The sequence below is a fragment of the Bos indicus genome, chromosome 1 (genome assembly GCF_029378745.1).
Source record: "Bos indicus isolate NIAB-ARS_2022 breed Sahiwal x Tharparkar chromosome 1, NIAB-ARS_B.indTharparkar_mat_pri_1.0, whole genome shotgun sequence".
Lineage (NCBI taxonomy): Eukaryota > Metazoa > Chordata > Mammalia > Artiodactyla > Bovidae > Bos > Bos indicus.
Genome location: NC_091760.1, coordinates 127,380,562 through 127,396,997, shown reverse-complemented (window position 1 = coordinate 127,396,997; position 16,436 = coordinate 127,380,562). Strand labels below are relative to the sequence as shown.

The following is a 16,436-nucleotide window of genomic DNA, read 5'->3' as shown; positions in this document are numbered from 1 at the left end:
TAAGCTTTGGAAAACATAAAGGACGAGAGCCCAGGAAGGGGAGGGCCACAGGCGAGCTCTGCCGGGATCCGCAGGAGACCCAGCTGATTGCAGCGCCCCTCCAGTGAGGAGCAGGCTTGGCGGCTAACCTTTCTAACCCTGACAAAGTACATACCTTGATTGGGACAAGGTGGCACCAGTGGTCAGGTCTAAATTTGAAACGGATTGGGTAGAGTTCAAAAGCAGTCCCTGATTTAACCAAGATGGTCCTGTGGAGATGTCTATAGGAAAAAACAAAAACAGATGGAGGTCTGGTAAGTCCCGTGGCTGCTTTTGCTATGGTCTGAAGACAGCACGGACGAATGAGGCAAGCAGCCCATTCTGTTACAGTCTCCTGCCCTGGGGAGAACCCAGGTTTCTTCAGCTTGGAAAAAGGAAATTTCTAGAACATAAGACTGGGGCAAGGGGGAGGATACAGGGAGACAGACTACAGCTGGAAAGAATTCAAATTCGACCAAGCCCAGACTCTTCATTCTTTTTTTCTTCCAGAAGCCCTTGAGAGGGCATCCCACTGAATATATTGATGGTTGCACTACTCTTGGACACCTGCTGGATGCACCACAAAAGCCTCTGACTGGGGTGTTAACAACCAGAGCAGGAGTGGATAAGCAGTTAAGTCAGAACGTCCTATGTCAGAGGCACAGACACATTCTTGCTCAACCCCCACACCCACTGCCATGTTTTCAAGTGCCCCCCTGGGAACTCAGTGCTATTACTGACCAAGATTTATTCTTTTTCCTGGTATCCTTTGCTTTAAAGCTTGAACTAAACCTTATTTTAAAAGGCTATGCACAGTCACATTTTTCATGAGGGCATTGCTGTTTCAGTCTGCATCAAGTATTTTGGAGATGTATCCTTGCAGTCCTGTTTTCTATGCATTTACTGTATTTCCCCCATCACAACCCTGACTACTTCTTACTGTAACTTTATTATTATTTATTTATGGCTGTGCCGGGTCTTTGCTGCTGCACAGGCTTTTTTCTACTTGTGGCAAGTGGGGGCTGCACTGTAATTGCTGTGCGCAGGCTTCTCACTGTTGGGGCTTCTCTTGCCGCAGAGCACAGGCTCTAGGGCACGCGGGCTTTGGCAGTTGTGGTTCCTGGGCTCTGGAGCACAGGCTCAGGAGTTGTGGCACACGGGCTTAGTTGCTCCCTGGCTTGTGGGATTTTTCCGGATCAGGGATGGAACCCGTGTCTCCTGCATTGGCAGGCGGATTCTTTACCATTGGGCCACCAGGGAGGCCCTGTAACTTATTTAACCCTTGTCTCCTTATCTAGATGGTTAGCTCAGAGAAGGCAGTGACTGGGACAAATAAAATCTAAATGTTAATGAATGAGCATCGTGTATTTCAAAGGTGAGTTTACAACACAGGTGGTAGAAATATCAGAAATGAATTTCTTGAGAAAAAGTTATTTGACTTATGTTGTAAGATGAGACCAAGCATAGGCTCAGAAAAAGGTAAACTGCCAAAATGAGCTTTTATTAATGAAAATAGTCTGGTAATTATTGTGCAAAAAAGAAAAAAAACCACGTGCTAGGACTGGAGGCTCTGCCCTCCCAGCACTACGTGATCAAGTGAGAGGCTCCCGTGCAGGAAACAAGTAAAGTAACTCCTGCATTCATCCTGACATGCCTGTGAACCTTTTCTTCACAGGCTAACTAAAGCAGCTGTGAGGGGGGAAAAAATTCTAAGAACAGCAGGTTTTAAATGGATACAAGAACAAGTTGGTACATGAAGTTAAAGCCAGAATCCTGCACCAAGTATTATTAATTAGTATGTATGGAAACCTTCTGTCAGAACACAGCTCTTGACAGGATACAGCTTCCTTTCACAATGGCTCTGAAAGGCCAACCCACACGACAGTTCTCACAACCCTCCTCAAGGGCCATCCTGTCCCTCTGCACGCTAGAGGCACACGCTTCTGCACCAACCAGAAAGTCTACCCTAGTCTGGAAACGAGGTCATGAAGAGATCAAAACCACAGAGCCCACCTAATCGCCTGGTCTTTTCACTGAGAATGAGCTAAAATAAAGTCCTGGTGACTTACAGAGTAAGAGCCTTTTGCAGACCCTACTGGATGACTAGAATGCCTGAGCTGCTAAGAAAACAGCAGGTCTTCTTCTGGAAGGAGCAAGGGGAGAATGGGGGGGAGGGGGCAGGGGGTGCAAATAGGGGACTGGGAGGCTGAAGGGCAAGACGCGGGGGTCAGACAGGAAGTGTGTGGTGTGAATTTAAGCACTAACTGCAATAAAAACCAAATCTCAATCCAGGCTCTTGTGTTGTGGCTAAAACCATAGAACAGCAGCAACTGCTTTATATCTGGCTTAATAATCGTTAGAGCTAATATTAAAGTGCCTTTAAGATACAGTATGAAACTGTAGGTAGTAATACTTATAAATGAAGGAAACTGGCAAAAAGGTAGAACACTTGTGTCTGTATACCCAAATTATATGTGCACAATATACCATAGTTTTAAGAACTATAATCATAAAGATTTCTTACTTATTGAAAATTTGAATTTTAGGACACGCAAGACAAAGTGTTTCTGCTTTCAAGTATACTCTTATAATGAAAAGATAACCCAGTTTTAAAATGGTCAAAGGATCTGAATAGACCTTTCTTCAAGGAAGATTCACAAATAGTCAATTAGTATATGAGAAGATGCTCACCATCAGCAGTCACTGGGGAAATTCAAATCGAAACCACAGTGAAATACCGTTTCACTTTCACTACCGTGGTGGTAATAAAATAAAATGAACAATAACAAGTGTTGAGAAGGATATGGAGAAATCAGAACCCTCATACATTGCTGGTAGGATTGTAAAATGCTACAACTGCTTTGGGAAATAGTTCAGCACTATCAGAATGCTAAATATAGTTACCATAAGATCAAGGAAACTTTTTAAAAAAGAGATATTGATGTAAAGCCTACTTGCACTCATGCTTCCAGACTAAATAGACTTTATCCTTGTTTATATGTTTTATGGCCACTTATTTAGCACTTGAAAGTTCAAAGTCTATTCAACTGCTCTGCCCTGTTTCCCCACTTTGAGAAACTGTGGTTCCTAAACAGGCTGAATTCAATTGCTACTTACAATGGCACCCCACTCCAGTACTCTTGCCTGGAAAATCCCATGGACGGAGGAGCCTGGAAGGCTGCAGTCCATGGGGTCGCTGAGGATCAGACACGACTGAGCGACTTCACTTTGACTTTTCACTTTCATGCATTGGAGAAAGAAATGGCAACCCACTCCAGTGTTCTTGCCTGGAGAATCCCAGGGATGGGGGAGCCTAGTGGGCTGCCGTCTATGGAGTCACACAGAGTCGGACACGACTGAAGTGACTTAGCAGCAGCAGAAGTTAGTTTGCATGTGTTCCCTGACGCTTGAGTGTTTGCAATTTGATATAAGCATCTGAATGCAGAGTTCCACAAAATAGCAAGAAAAGATAAGAAAGCCTTCCTCAACAATCAATGCAAAGAAATAGAGGAAAACAACAGGATGGGAAAGACTAGAGATCTCTTAATGAAAATTAAGAGATACCAAGGGAACGTTTCATGCAAAGATGGGCTCGATAAAGGACAGAAATGGTATGGACCTAACAGAAGCAGAAGATATTAAGAAGAGGTGGCAAGAATACACAGAAGAACTGTATAAAAAATATCTTCACGACCCAGATAATCACGATGGTGTGATCACTGACCTAGAGCCAGACATCCTGGAATGTGAAGTCAAGTGGGCCTTAGAAAGCATCAATATGAACAAAGCTAGTGGAGGTGATGGAATTCCAATTGAGCTATTTCAAATCCTGAAAGATGATGCTGTGAAAGTGCTGTACTCAATATGCCAGCAAATTTGGAAAACTCAGCAGTGGCCACAGGACTGCAAAAGGTCAGTTTTCATTCCAATCTCAAAGAAAGGCAATGCAAAGAATGCTCAAACTACCACACAATTGCACTCATCTCACACGCTAATAAAGTAATGCTCAAAATTCTCCAAGCCAGGCTTCAGCAATATGTGAACCGTGAACTTCCAGATGTTCAAGCTGGTTTTAGAAAAGGCAGAGGAACCAGAGATCAAATTGCCAACATCCACTGGATCATGGAAAAAGCAAGAGAGTTCCAGAAAAAACATCTACTACTTCTTTATTGACTATGCCAAAGCCTTTGACTGTGTGGATCACAATAAACTGTGGGAAATTTTGAAAGAGATGGGAATACCAGACCACCTGATCTGCCTCTTGAGAAACCTATATGCAGGTCAGGAAGCAATAGTTAGAACTGGACATGGAACAACAGACTGGTTCCAAATAGGAAAAGGAGTTTGTCAAGGCTGTATATTGTCACCCTGTTTATTTAACTTACATGCAGAATACATCGTGAGAAACGCTGGGCTGGAAGACACACAAGCTGGAATCAAGATTGCCAGGAGAAATATCAATAACCTCAGATATGCAGATGACACCACCCTATGGCAGAAAGTGAAGAACTAAAGAGCCTCTTGATGAAAGTGAAAGAGGAGAGTGAAAAAGTTGGCTTAAAGCTCAACAATCAGAAAACTAAGATCATGGCATCTGGTCCCATCACTTCATGGGAAATAGATGGGGAAAGAGTGGAAACAGTGTCAGACTTTATTTTTTGCGGCTCCAAAATCACTGCAGATGGTGACTGCAGCCAGGAAATTAAAAGACGCTTACGACCACCTAGATGGCATATTCAAAAGCAGAGACATTACTTTGCCAACAAAGGTCCGTCTAGTCAAGGCTATGGTTTTTCCAGTAGTCATGTATGGATGTGAGAGCTGGACTGTGAATAAAGCTGAGCGCCGAAGAATTGATGCTTTTGAACTGTGGTGTTGAAGAAGACTCTTGAGAGTCCCTTGGACTGCAAGGAGATCCAACCAGGCCATTCTAAAGGAGATCAGTCCTGGGTGTTCTTTCGAAGGACTGATGCTGAAGCTGAAACTCCAGTACTTTGGCCACCTCATGCGAAGAGCTGATTCACTGGAAAAGACTCTGATCCTGGGAGGGTTGGGGGCAGGAGAAGGCGACTACAGAGGATGAGATGGCTGGATGGCATCACTGACTCGATGGACATGAGTTTGAGTGAACTCTGGGAGTTGGTGATGGACAGGGAGGCCTGGCGTGCTGTGATTCATGGGGTCGCAAAGAGTCAGACAAGACTGAGCGACTGAACTGAACTGATGACTACAAAAAATCTTGTGAATATGCTAAAAATCACTGAACTCTACACTTTAAAGTGGTATATCACACAGTATGGGAATTAAATATCAATATAAAAAATAATGATACCAGTTCACATCCACCTGCCTGGGAAGACAAAACACTTCCACTCTGTTTGTGAGCGTGTACCGTGTTAAAATCAAGTTGGAAAGCCATGGCATCATCTAATAAAGACGAAGATGGGCCTGCCTCGGACCCAGCAATCTCACTCGCAGATACATGCACACGGTCACCGAGAAACAGTAGTGGGAATGTTCAAATAGCACTGTTTAAGTATCAAGAGATGGGAAACAAAACTAAAGGTTTATCATCAGTAAAATGAACAAGGAAACTGTGCTTCTCCACATGCTGGAATTCCACACAGCAGTGAAAATACATCAACTACAGCTACGTGAAATCCTGTGGCTAAATCTAAAGAACATGTTGTTGAGTGAAAGTCAAATCACCAAAGAATATATCAGTTTGGTTCCATTTCTATAAAGGTGAGAATTAGACAAAACTAAATAATAAATTATTTCCAGCTCACTGTATTTTTTTGTGTTTGCATCTCTAAAGAAAAGTAGTGAAACATAAGAAATTCGAGAGGTTATATTTCAGGGTAAGGGAACAGAACTGACGGGGCAGATAGCGGGCACTAATTTTCTATGAGAAAGGTTTTAGCGAGTTAGGGTCTGACATTTAATCAAGGACCACATTGACTGCATTAGTTAACATACCTGTTATATAGCCTTCTAAAGCCTTGGGCACCAGTGATTTAGCAAGTTTCAGATCCTCCAATGAGCATTTGCCTGACTCCAGGCCGAAGGACATCCCCATTCGCTTCAGCACTTCTATGTCATCATGAATCTCGAAGGTGTTGTCAAAATTAAAAAGATATTCAAACCTGTATCAGGAAACAGAGTTAGTGAGGGGTTTCTGTGGTGTCGGGGAGGTCTGAAGAGTGTTGTACTCTGTATATTCAATGAAAGCACGAGGACCTAAGCTCAGCTACGGTATAGAGACTGTTACCGTTTAGGGCAGTGAGTCATTCTGCTGGGTTCAGAAGAATGACATCTCAAATAAACTGTTTTCCCAATTAAAACAACTTTCCTGTGACGGACAACAGGAGTCCTACATTCCAGCCCTCATTAAGCCGTGGCAAAGTGCAGACAGGAATTTTGGTCTAAATCCAGTATTTTTCAAGGTTGTCTATAGCTTTGTCATAAAAGATAAAATATTAAGAAAGCCTTTCCAAGTAGACTTTCTTCCAAAGCAGATGTACAGATGGCCACAAGACCCAAAACTGCTCAACATCACTAATCATGTGGGAAACACAAATCAAAACCACAGTGAAGTATCATCTCACACCTGTCAGAACGGCTATCACCAAAAAGACGACAAATAACAAACACCGGCAGGGATGTGGAGAAAAGGCAACTCTCCTGCACTTGGCTGGGAATGTAAACTGGTGCAGCACTATGGGAAACAGTCTGGAGGCTTCCTCGAAAAAATTAAAAATAGAACTACCGTATTATCCAGCAATTCCAAGTATTTACCCAAAGAAAACAAAAACACTCATTTGAAAAGGTTACACTCATTGATGTGTTATTAATAACAGCCATGATATGGAAGCAACAGAGTCCATCAGTAGATGAATGAGTGAAGATGAGTATGCGCACACACACGGGGACAGTAGTACTCAGCCATAAAGAAACTCGCCATTTGCAAAGATATATTCAGATCTAGAGGCTATTATGCTAAATGAAAGAAACCAGACCGAAAGACAAATATCACATAATCTCATTTATATGTGGAATCTAAAAAACCCAAACAAATAAAAATAGACTCACAGAGAACAAATGAGCGGTTGCCAGAGGGGAGAGGCTGAAGGCAGTAGAGAAACAGGTGAAGGGGGTTGAAAGGTACAAACCTTCAATTATAAAGTAGGCCCCAGGGATACACACAGCATACAGAATATGGCCAGTAATACTGTAATAAGTCTGTAAGGGACAGATGGTTACTAGACTTATCACGGTGATCATTTTGTAATGGATGCAAATGTCAAATCACTATGCTGTATGCCTGAAACTAATACAATACTGTATGTTAAGTATATGTCAATAAAAGTAGGTAAATCAAGCAAAGAAGTCACTGGGAGAAAAAAAAAAACATACAGAAAGAAAGCCTTTCCAATTTAGCACCTAACTTTCCTACCATGAGTTGGCCTACTAGGGTTGAGGAAAAAACATTTTGGACGCTTACTTCATTTTCATGAGTCAAGTATTAGCCACATCACACCTTAGATGAACAAAAAATGGAAGGCTTTTTACAAACTAACCAAACCCCCCAAAATGGAAGGCTTTTTACAAACTAACCAAACCCCAAACCCTGTCTTGAGGGTCTCAGGAGTAGAAATGCCCCAAGAAAAAAGTGTCACATATAACACAGAGCACGTTTCCAAATGTTTTTGAAAAGCACCAAATCAGGGTGTCCAGCCACCTGGCAAAGGCTTGCAATAGAGCGGCCACTGTAAGAAATGGCCCTCCTGGCTCCCAGGCTAGGCTCGGAGCAACGTCGCCAGGAGCCTCGGGGACAGAGGGGAGGTAAGCGTGCTGGGACAGTGCTGGGCTTACGCTGTCATGAAATTCTGAGATCTTAGATCAGAGTAAAATTTGTCATTTAAAGCAAAATGCCATACTTGCACCCCACCTTGAGAATCAAGCCCCTGTAAGCAGCTCAGAGCCTCCTTTACACCAGTTGGGGGAGGGCGAGGAAAGGACAAGAGTCAATAACCGCCTGAGAAGGAAGAGGGTCCTTAATCCTCCTAGGCCACTGGTCCCCAGACTTTCCTGCTACTCTTTAAAACTTCAGAGACTAACTGGAATAGAGAATTTTAGTAATGTCCTACCGAACAAGAGGCTAACTAGAGACAGGAACTAGAAATCTAACAGCTTATTCTTCCCAAAGATACATTAACCATTCTGTAAGTCTCGGATTTATGAGAGTATGTGACAAGTCCTTGTAGACACAGGTTTCTGTCAATAAAGTGTGTGAATACTAACACACGTATCTATCATTTACTGCCCCCGGTGCTAGTCCTTTATGACTTCTGTAAACCAGCAAGGTAATTATCAAATACTTTAGAAATCCCTGTTGTTCTTCTTCCTCTTTTTTTGGTGCCTTCTTATTTAAGTAACCCATGATCTCTGTACACAGTCAAGACAGGGAAGCAACACTGCCAAGAAAGAGAAAAACCAGGGAGGGTAAGCCCCATGGCCATGGAGTAGCTCCAAGGAGCCCGTAAGTTCTGGCCCCTGGGACCGCCCTGGGCTGTGCCTCTGCACTGATGTGACTCTGAGCCCTCTTTTGGTCTCAGATGTATCCCAACTTGGATGATAAGTTATATGCTGGCTCCTTGGAGCAGCTAATATTTATAAAGCACTTTCCAGGAGTCAGATCTTTTAGAGGCATTACCTTATTTAAGGAAGTATCATCCCCATTTGTTCTTCAGACAAAGCCTTAGAGCAGCTGCTTGGGGGAGCCACAAGCCACATTTCCTTCTGTCTCACTCTGCATCCTATGCCCTCAACTACCTCAATACTGATTCACGGCCTCAGAGCACTACTGTTTTCGTGAAGAATAAAATAAGTTACAAATAAACTGTACTTTGAAAACTGCTATTTCTCACTTACACTATGATAATAGTAATATATTGATATTACCATCAATCTTAGTTACAATGAAAAACATGTTGGTGGAAATGTAAACTGGTGCACCCACTGGAAAACAGTATGGAGGCTTCTCAAAAATTTAAAAATAGATCCAGCAATCCCACTTCTGGGTATATGTATCTGAAGGAAATGAAATAAGCATCCTGAAAAGACGTCTGCACTCCCACGTTCAGTGAGTGCAGCATGACTTGCAATAGCCGAGGCGTGGAAAAAACCTATCATCAGATGAGTGTATTAAAAAACTGTGATGTACTTGAGACAATAGACCATAAAAAAAGACAATGGGCAACAGATCATAAAAAGGAAATCCTGCCATTTGCAACAACACAGATGACAGACCTTATACATGGATCTCAAAAACCAAACTCACAGATGCAGAGAATAGACTGATGGCTGCCAGAGGTAGGGTGGGGTAGGGGGGAGTGGTGAGTGAAATGAATAAAGCTGGTTAAAAGGTACAAACTTCAAGTTGTAAGATAATAAGAAAGCAAGCAAGCAGAGAACGCCATCTAGTACTTTCATTTTTCATCTAGTGCTTTTGTGTCCATTCATTATAAACAGAAGCACGGCTCTTCTACGATATAGCAAAAAAAAGAGAAACTGCTTTAGTGCCACACGCCGATCCCAGCTGTCTGCACCATGAACATGACAACGCACAGTGGACCTGGTGAGCCCACCACATCCCAGACGCTCACCCACCACGTCCCAGACGCTCCCTGACGCTCTGCTCTACCGCAGTGACTTGCCCACTTATCTCATCTGTGTGTGCGTACATGCACGTTCGAGCTTGGGCACCGTTATGTCCTCAGCACAAACAGCACAGTGCCAGGCCCAAGAGGGGGATGTGGAGGGTGAAGAAGGAAGCAAGCACTAGCAGATGACGGCGCTCTTGTTTGAATTGTTTTGTGAGGCCCAAGGGAGTCAGCCTTGGAGGACCCAGATAACATTACAAATGATAGGAAGTACGTTGAACAGAAGGCTGGCCGTGCCCGCTGCCACTGGGTCTCCACTTACTTGTCACTGGAGATGCTGCAGTCTATGACTGTTTTTCTGCTTGTGTTGATGATTATAAATGGCAGCTGAATGGTGGAGTTCAGAGCTGGAGGGCCCTGGTTCTGCTGTTCATTTTGCCGATTTCTTTGTACCAGGTTTTTGAAAGCGATTTGCTGTAAGGATCAACAAAAACGTACAGTCATTTAACGTGGATAAATGAGTTGGAACTAAATGAAGTAAGTACATCTAAAATATAGTTTAAAATTAGAGCATTTAAAGAGACCTTCCACCTATGAGTTAATTAAAATTGAATATTTAAGGAAAAACATTAGAATGATCTAACTCAAGAAATACATTTCAAGGGCAAAAAATATTTATTTAAATGGTATCTAACATATCCTAGTACAAATAATGGGGCCCGCAGTTTCCATCATCCATAGAAAAAGGATCTTACAAATCTGAGAGAGAGAGTGGTACCTGCACCTCTTCTCAGCGTAGGTGATACAGCAAGAGTGGACTTGTTTTCTATTTAACTAACACAGACTCCTGAGGATTTAGGGTTAAATATGTCTCTCAGATCATCCCGCCCAGAAACATACAAACTATACAAAGCCTCAGAACCCTTTCTTCAAGTGAAATCTTCTGGGACACCCACTGTTTATAAAACAGATGAACACATCCTTGCTCTGGTTGGCTGCACTGAGGCTGAGTCCTGAGCCCTGCCAGCTCTGCCCTCATTCACCCTTTGGGCTCCTTCACAGAACTTCCAAGCATCTATAGGGCACAGTTTGGAATCTAGCCCAAGCCCCTCCCCAGCTGACATCTTTCAGAAGAGGAACCTGAGGCTTAGCACTAATTTATAAGGTATATCAAGGCCCGAATCTTTGCACTGAATCTTGCTATTACCTTTAAACTATAACCATTACTCAAAAGCCAAGGAAAGTGACCCTACCACCCTCTTTTAAATAAGGCAAATGTATCACAGAATTCCACAGGTAGAAAGACCTTACACAGTGAAGTCTTTCATCTGCTTGCAGAACAGATACTGGTTAAAAGAGCTCCTGAAGTCAGAGCCTTTCATCCCTTCCATCAGCTTGTTCCCTCTGCTCACCCAGTAGTGATGCATTTCAGTTATTTTCTATGTTTTAGCAACTTTATCCTAGCAGTGTTTATTTTAGGTCCTGGGCCTTAACTGAAGTTTGATTAAAATTTATGTTGTCTTAAAATGGTTGGGTGCTAGCTCCCTAAAAAGTAAACATTTACTCCTTTAAAATGCACAAAACAGAAGGGACACCAATTTATTCTAGCCTGACAGTGTGTCTAGAACCATCACTGTCAACACCATTCATTACCAAACGTTACTTGTAACAAACTTACTAATTTGTTATTTTCTGCTGCTAATGAACTAAGGCAATTATATTCAATGCTTAGCTCATTTAATATTGAGGAAAAATATGCTGAAGCTATAAAACTCAGAAAAAGAATTATATGTTTGAATACCTCCACCTGGCTATCTTACTCTTCTAGAAAACACATCCTGGAGACAGCCCATACTTGGCCTAGCTTTGTGGTCTTAGTGGCATGGGAGGGCCTGGGTAGAGGTAGAAATATAAACAGCGGTAAGTAAAAGTTGTTACATATTCATGATTCACTGTTCTATACTGCGCACATTTAATAGCATCAAAGACTGTTCTTGGGAAAAGAGCTGTAAATATACATACAATGTTATTTTGATAGTAAGAAGAAAAATCACCCCATTTGTTCTAAACTGGTTTTCTTATTTGTTGCCATTTATCTTTAGCCTTTAGTTCTCTTCCAGGCTTATTAACATTTATTTCAGAGGCTAAACAGCTTTAGGTATTTTTAGACATTCATTTTGCTCTGCATTAGTAGCTCTGGGAAAGTTTAAGGGCTGGAAGGGACAATGATATAGATAAAAGTAGGACATCTGGGTCATCTGTGGGCAGAATCAGCGCATACCATGCCTCTCCTACACGACCAAGAGAAGAGGTGGCATGTAAGTGAAAGGGACTTGGGTCATGTGATGTCAGTAGCTGTGACATTCACTAGTTAAAAAATTAAGCTAGCTTAGCCACAGAGAAGTAAATTATTTGTGTTCAGGGACGACTTGCTTAATGTACTTTCTGTGACAACTTCGTAATTTGCTGCAAGAAAGAAAAAGGAAACACTAGGAGGAAATAAGCCGTGTGTCTACCAGGAGACTAGAAGTAGTTGTTCTCAGTTATATTTTGTGCTTCATTTCACTGTTCAGAGAGACGTGCTTTTATAAATGTTGACAGCTAGGTTGCGCCTGGGTTGAAATCTTCTGCAAATACTTGGTTTGAGACAGAAGAGAAAAAGAAATTTAGGACTTAAAAAAAAAAAAAAAAACAGCAACGTTCATCGTAGAAAGGGGAAAAATATTCCAGGTCACATTTTTTTTTTTTTGGCCATACCGAGAAGCATGTGGGATCTCAGTTCTCTGAGCAGGGACTGAAGATGGAACCCACACCCCCTGCACTGGAAGCCCGAAGTCTTAAGCACTGGACTGCCAGAGAAGGCCTCTGGTCCATTCCTTGCGCTGGTCGTCTAGTGATGGGAAAGCCCACATACATGAGGGCGATCTGGCCCAGCACAAGTCTTTCTGATCAACAGATAATTACAGACACGCTGATAAACAGGTTTTCATAATAACATGCCAAAAAGGGAGCCCCCAAATGTTCCATGAGAGCTCTGAGGAAATGTAAGAAGGGCCAAGCACAGGGTTTGGGGACTGTGAGTGGGGAGGGAAACACTGATGCAAGACAGACGACAGACAGGCAGCCAGGGAAGCTGACGGGGTGGGGGCGAGGGTCTCTCAGGAAGCGGAGCTGTCCAGGGAGGGGCACAGGAAAATCTGTCAGCTTTCAAGTTGTTTGTTTTTAAAGCTACAGAGTGTTCTCTTCATACAAAACCCACTCTGGAAATCCAATATGAAAAATACATGAGACCGGCTCTGGAGGGAGCTCCTCAGGGAGGTCCCACAAGGGTCAGTATGGGACACAGACACAGAAGAGCAAGAAAAAGAGAGGTGCCTGATGAGGACGGAGCATCATCCCGGGCTGTCTGTGTCGGGGGCTCTGCTCCATCTGCGGCTGCTCCCGTCCCTACCAGCTTCCTCCCACCCCATCCTTCTAGACCACACACAGCTAACAGTCTGTTCCTGCCTCTCTGATGTGTATTCGAATATGAAAAAACAAACAGTAAGGATCAAGAAAGGAAAAACAGAAATCTGGAATACGTAGGAATATTTAACCTATTCTGTCCATGAGACAAAGTGAGTATTTTAAGGGGGATAAACAAACAAACCAAAAAAAAAAACTGTTACACTTATTTGGTAACTTATTGCTCCCTTTATTTCTGAAAAGTGGACTATATCAGAAATGAAATAGGACCTATGGTTGCTCAAGTCAAAATGGGTTTTAGATTGGCTGAAAGTTTTTCATATAAATACATTTTGCTGATTAAAAACAAAAGTACAAAGACTTGTTGGCTCATTTTAAAAAGTTTTCTGATTGGTTTGAAAATGTCTTGCTGTACTGCTCAAAGTAGATTTCTCCACCAACTGAAATGACCAAAAGTAGGTTAAAAAAAAACCCCACCTACCCCGTGATTTTACCTCACATGATTTTCTACAGAGCCTCTATTTTTTAAATTATCAAATTCTAGACAATTATTTTAAAAAGTATAAATACAGGGATCTACATTACACTGTAAAATTTAATTTTCCTAAATGGAAATGCATTTTAAGTTTTGGTATTGCTACAAAGCTGAATATGTCATAACGTCATCCACAGATAGTAAGTATTAACATTACAGGTGGATCCGATTATTTTACTAGAGCGGGTAGTCATTCCCTTCTCCAGGGGATCTTCCCAATCCAGCATCTCCTGCATTGCAGGTACATTCTTTATCATTTGAGCCACCAGGGAAGCCCGAAACTACTCAAAACACCTAAAATTTAATTAGCCTTACTCCTTCATATTCCAAATAAGGGCTAAAATAATTTCTGCTCAGAGTAGGAATAAAAGTAAAAAATAAACTGTTGAGTAATATGTTCCACATTAGAGCTGCCATGAGGCCCCAGATGATGGTGAGATGGGACCATCTTCTTAACTTTTTACTTTATACTGAAATACAACTGACTAACAACGTTGTGATCGTTTCAGGTGGACAGAAAGTGACTCAGCCATACATATACATGTATCCATTCTCCCCCAAACTCCCCTGAGATGGACCGCCTTAAAGGCAGATCGTGTGGCGAGTCACAGGCTCAGGTCTTGGGGACGACGCGCTAGTGCAGCCCCACCAGGTATCTGAAGGCCCCCAAAGCAGAAAACACGGACTCAGCAAGCTGGGGAGAAGCAGACACACGCAGAGAAGGTAATGAACACATCCCGGCTTCTTTACCTGCAGGAGAAGTTCTTGAAGCTGAGCCCGCTTCTGCTTTATCCGTTCTATCCGCCTCTGCTTCTCTATCTTTAAAACACAGGTTACAAAATAGCATGAGCATGTAGAGTAGAAAATGCTGCTCACTTTTCAGGTCTCAGTTCTGAGACATCAAGAATTTTCCTTAAAGACAGGCAACCTATTTAACTACTGGCGCCAATAAAGGTAGATTCCGCCTTCTGGGGTCAGGTAAGCAAGGAGGCAAGACAGCAGAATTGTAGCAATCGCCATCAAACGACATCCATCCCCCTAATGAACACTTGATCTGTGGGACTGGCTCTATTTATTTCACAAGCGCCAAGCAGAGTCACAGCTAACACTTGAAAAAGTGAAAGTGAAGTCGCTCAGTCATATCCAACTCTTTGTGACCCCGTGGACTGCAGTCTACCAGGCTCCTCCGTCCATGGGATTTCCCGTCAGTCACAGCTGACACCTGGTGAACACCTATTCTACGTGTCAGCGGTCACCTGAGCGCTGGACACACGGTCTCTTAATTCGTCTTCACAAAACCCTGGACATAAGTATGGCTGTTACCCTCTTTGCAGTAGGAAACAGAGGCACAGAGGGCGAAGAATCTGTCCAAGGTCACACCGCTGGTGGATGGCAAGAGCCAGGATTTGAATCAAAGCCACCTGGTTTAAGAGATCCCATTATTAATTGCTTTGCTCTATCAACCTCCCAGAATGAGGTAAGATCTCATTTAAGATCTCCGTTTAACTGCTTTTTTTAGTGTGACTTGTGGGATTTTAATTCCCTGACCAGGAATCAAACTCACGCTCTCCGCACTGAAAGCACAGAGTCCTAACCACTGGTCCACCAGGGAAGACGGTCCCTAGAGCAGTTTCTTAATCTTCCCTCTTTTAAACAGGCACAGCTGCTGATACAGGGCTCCTACATATTCAATACACAGTTCCTACCTGCAGTAAGAGACACGGTTATGGGACAAATTTCCTAGCTTCAACCAACTACTGTTTTCCTCAACCTCACAGCTACCTAGAAAACATAGATTAAGGTCTGGAATATCCCTGTGGATGAGCTCCTCACTGTGTCTTTGGGCAAAAGCCAATGACATCTAATATCATCTTTCTTGTCTACTCCAACAGCATCTTTCTTACTTGCTCCCCATCTAGTCCCCGCCGGGAGTTTATCTCATGGTTCCTCTAATCACAACCACTTGAACCCCGAAACACTTAAGATCCACTGTAAGATCTGTGTGCTCTGTCACATGTGAAAAGATGCTGCTGGGGTTTTCCCCAGCATCTGACACTGCTGACAGAGCAGCTCCAACTGCCCCTCAGGCCTTGCATCCAACCAGGCCAAGTGGTACTGATTCTGCCTCTAAAACACTTCTCCAGTCTCACTGTCATGGCCAGAACTCAGCCCCTCTCCGACCCACCCCCTCACCTTCCTGTCAGTCCGGCTTACAACCCACTGGCAGACTGACCCTTTGGATTACACTCCCTCAGCCCTCTTCTTTGTAATTCTCCAGTAGTTCCTACTGCCCGTAGATCAGGTTGCAACTACTTCGCACCCAGGAACCTACCCTCTCTTTGACCTGTGCTCTGGCCACACCCAGCTGCGGGCACGCCTTCCTCCACCTGCCTCATTCCGGGCAGTGTCTCTGCCTCCCTGCCCTAAACCACTTGGCAAACTCCTCCTACAGCACAGGGGTATTTTTATCTCTTGGTAAAGCCCAACCCCGCTCCCTCCCTCCATTATACCCCTTTTCCAGAGAATCTGTACATACTTCTTTCATAGGAGTCATCACAATTTTGGTAAGTCCTTTTACATTTCTGCTCTCCTCAATTAGAATGAAAGCTGCTTGGGATCGGAATCTCATATAATCTTTCATTTAAGCACACGGGAGATGTTAAGAGATTTTTGCTTACTTAGGCTTTGATACCAGCTTAGTATTACTTGTAATTAAAATAACCCTCAAATTTTACTCTATTGGGAGGAGAAAA

The 16,436-nt window shown here is 43.0% G+C and overlaps 1 protein-coding gene across 14 annotated transcripts in view; it reads right to left on the bottom strand.

Annotated features, from left to right (window-relative positions):
- Positions 1-16,436, bottom strand: part of TFDP2 (transcription factor Dp-2) — a 206,409-nt gene that overhangs the window by 6,165 nt on the left and 183,808 nt on the right. For all 14 annotated transcript variants that reach the window (XM_070793798.1, XM_070793776.1, XM_070793827.1 and 11 more), the window contains 4 exons: positions 14,434-14,502; positions 10,006-10,157; positions 5,998-6,164; positions 155-260 (listed from right to left, as the gene is read on the bottom strand). In XM_070793798.1, coding sequence (XP_070649899.1) covers positions 155-260; positions 5,998-6,164; positions 10,006-10,157; positions 14,434-14,502 — 494 coding nt within the window. The remainder of the gene's footprint in view (positions 1-154; positions 261-5,997; positions 6,165-10,005; positions 10,158-14,433; positions 14,503-16,436) is intronic.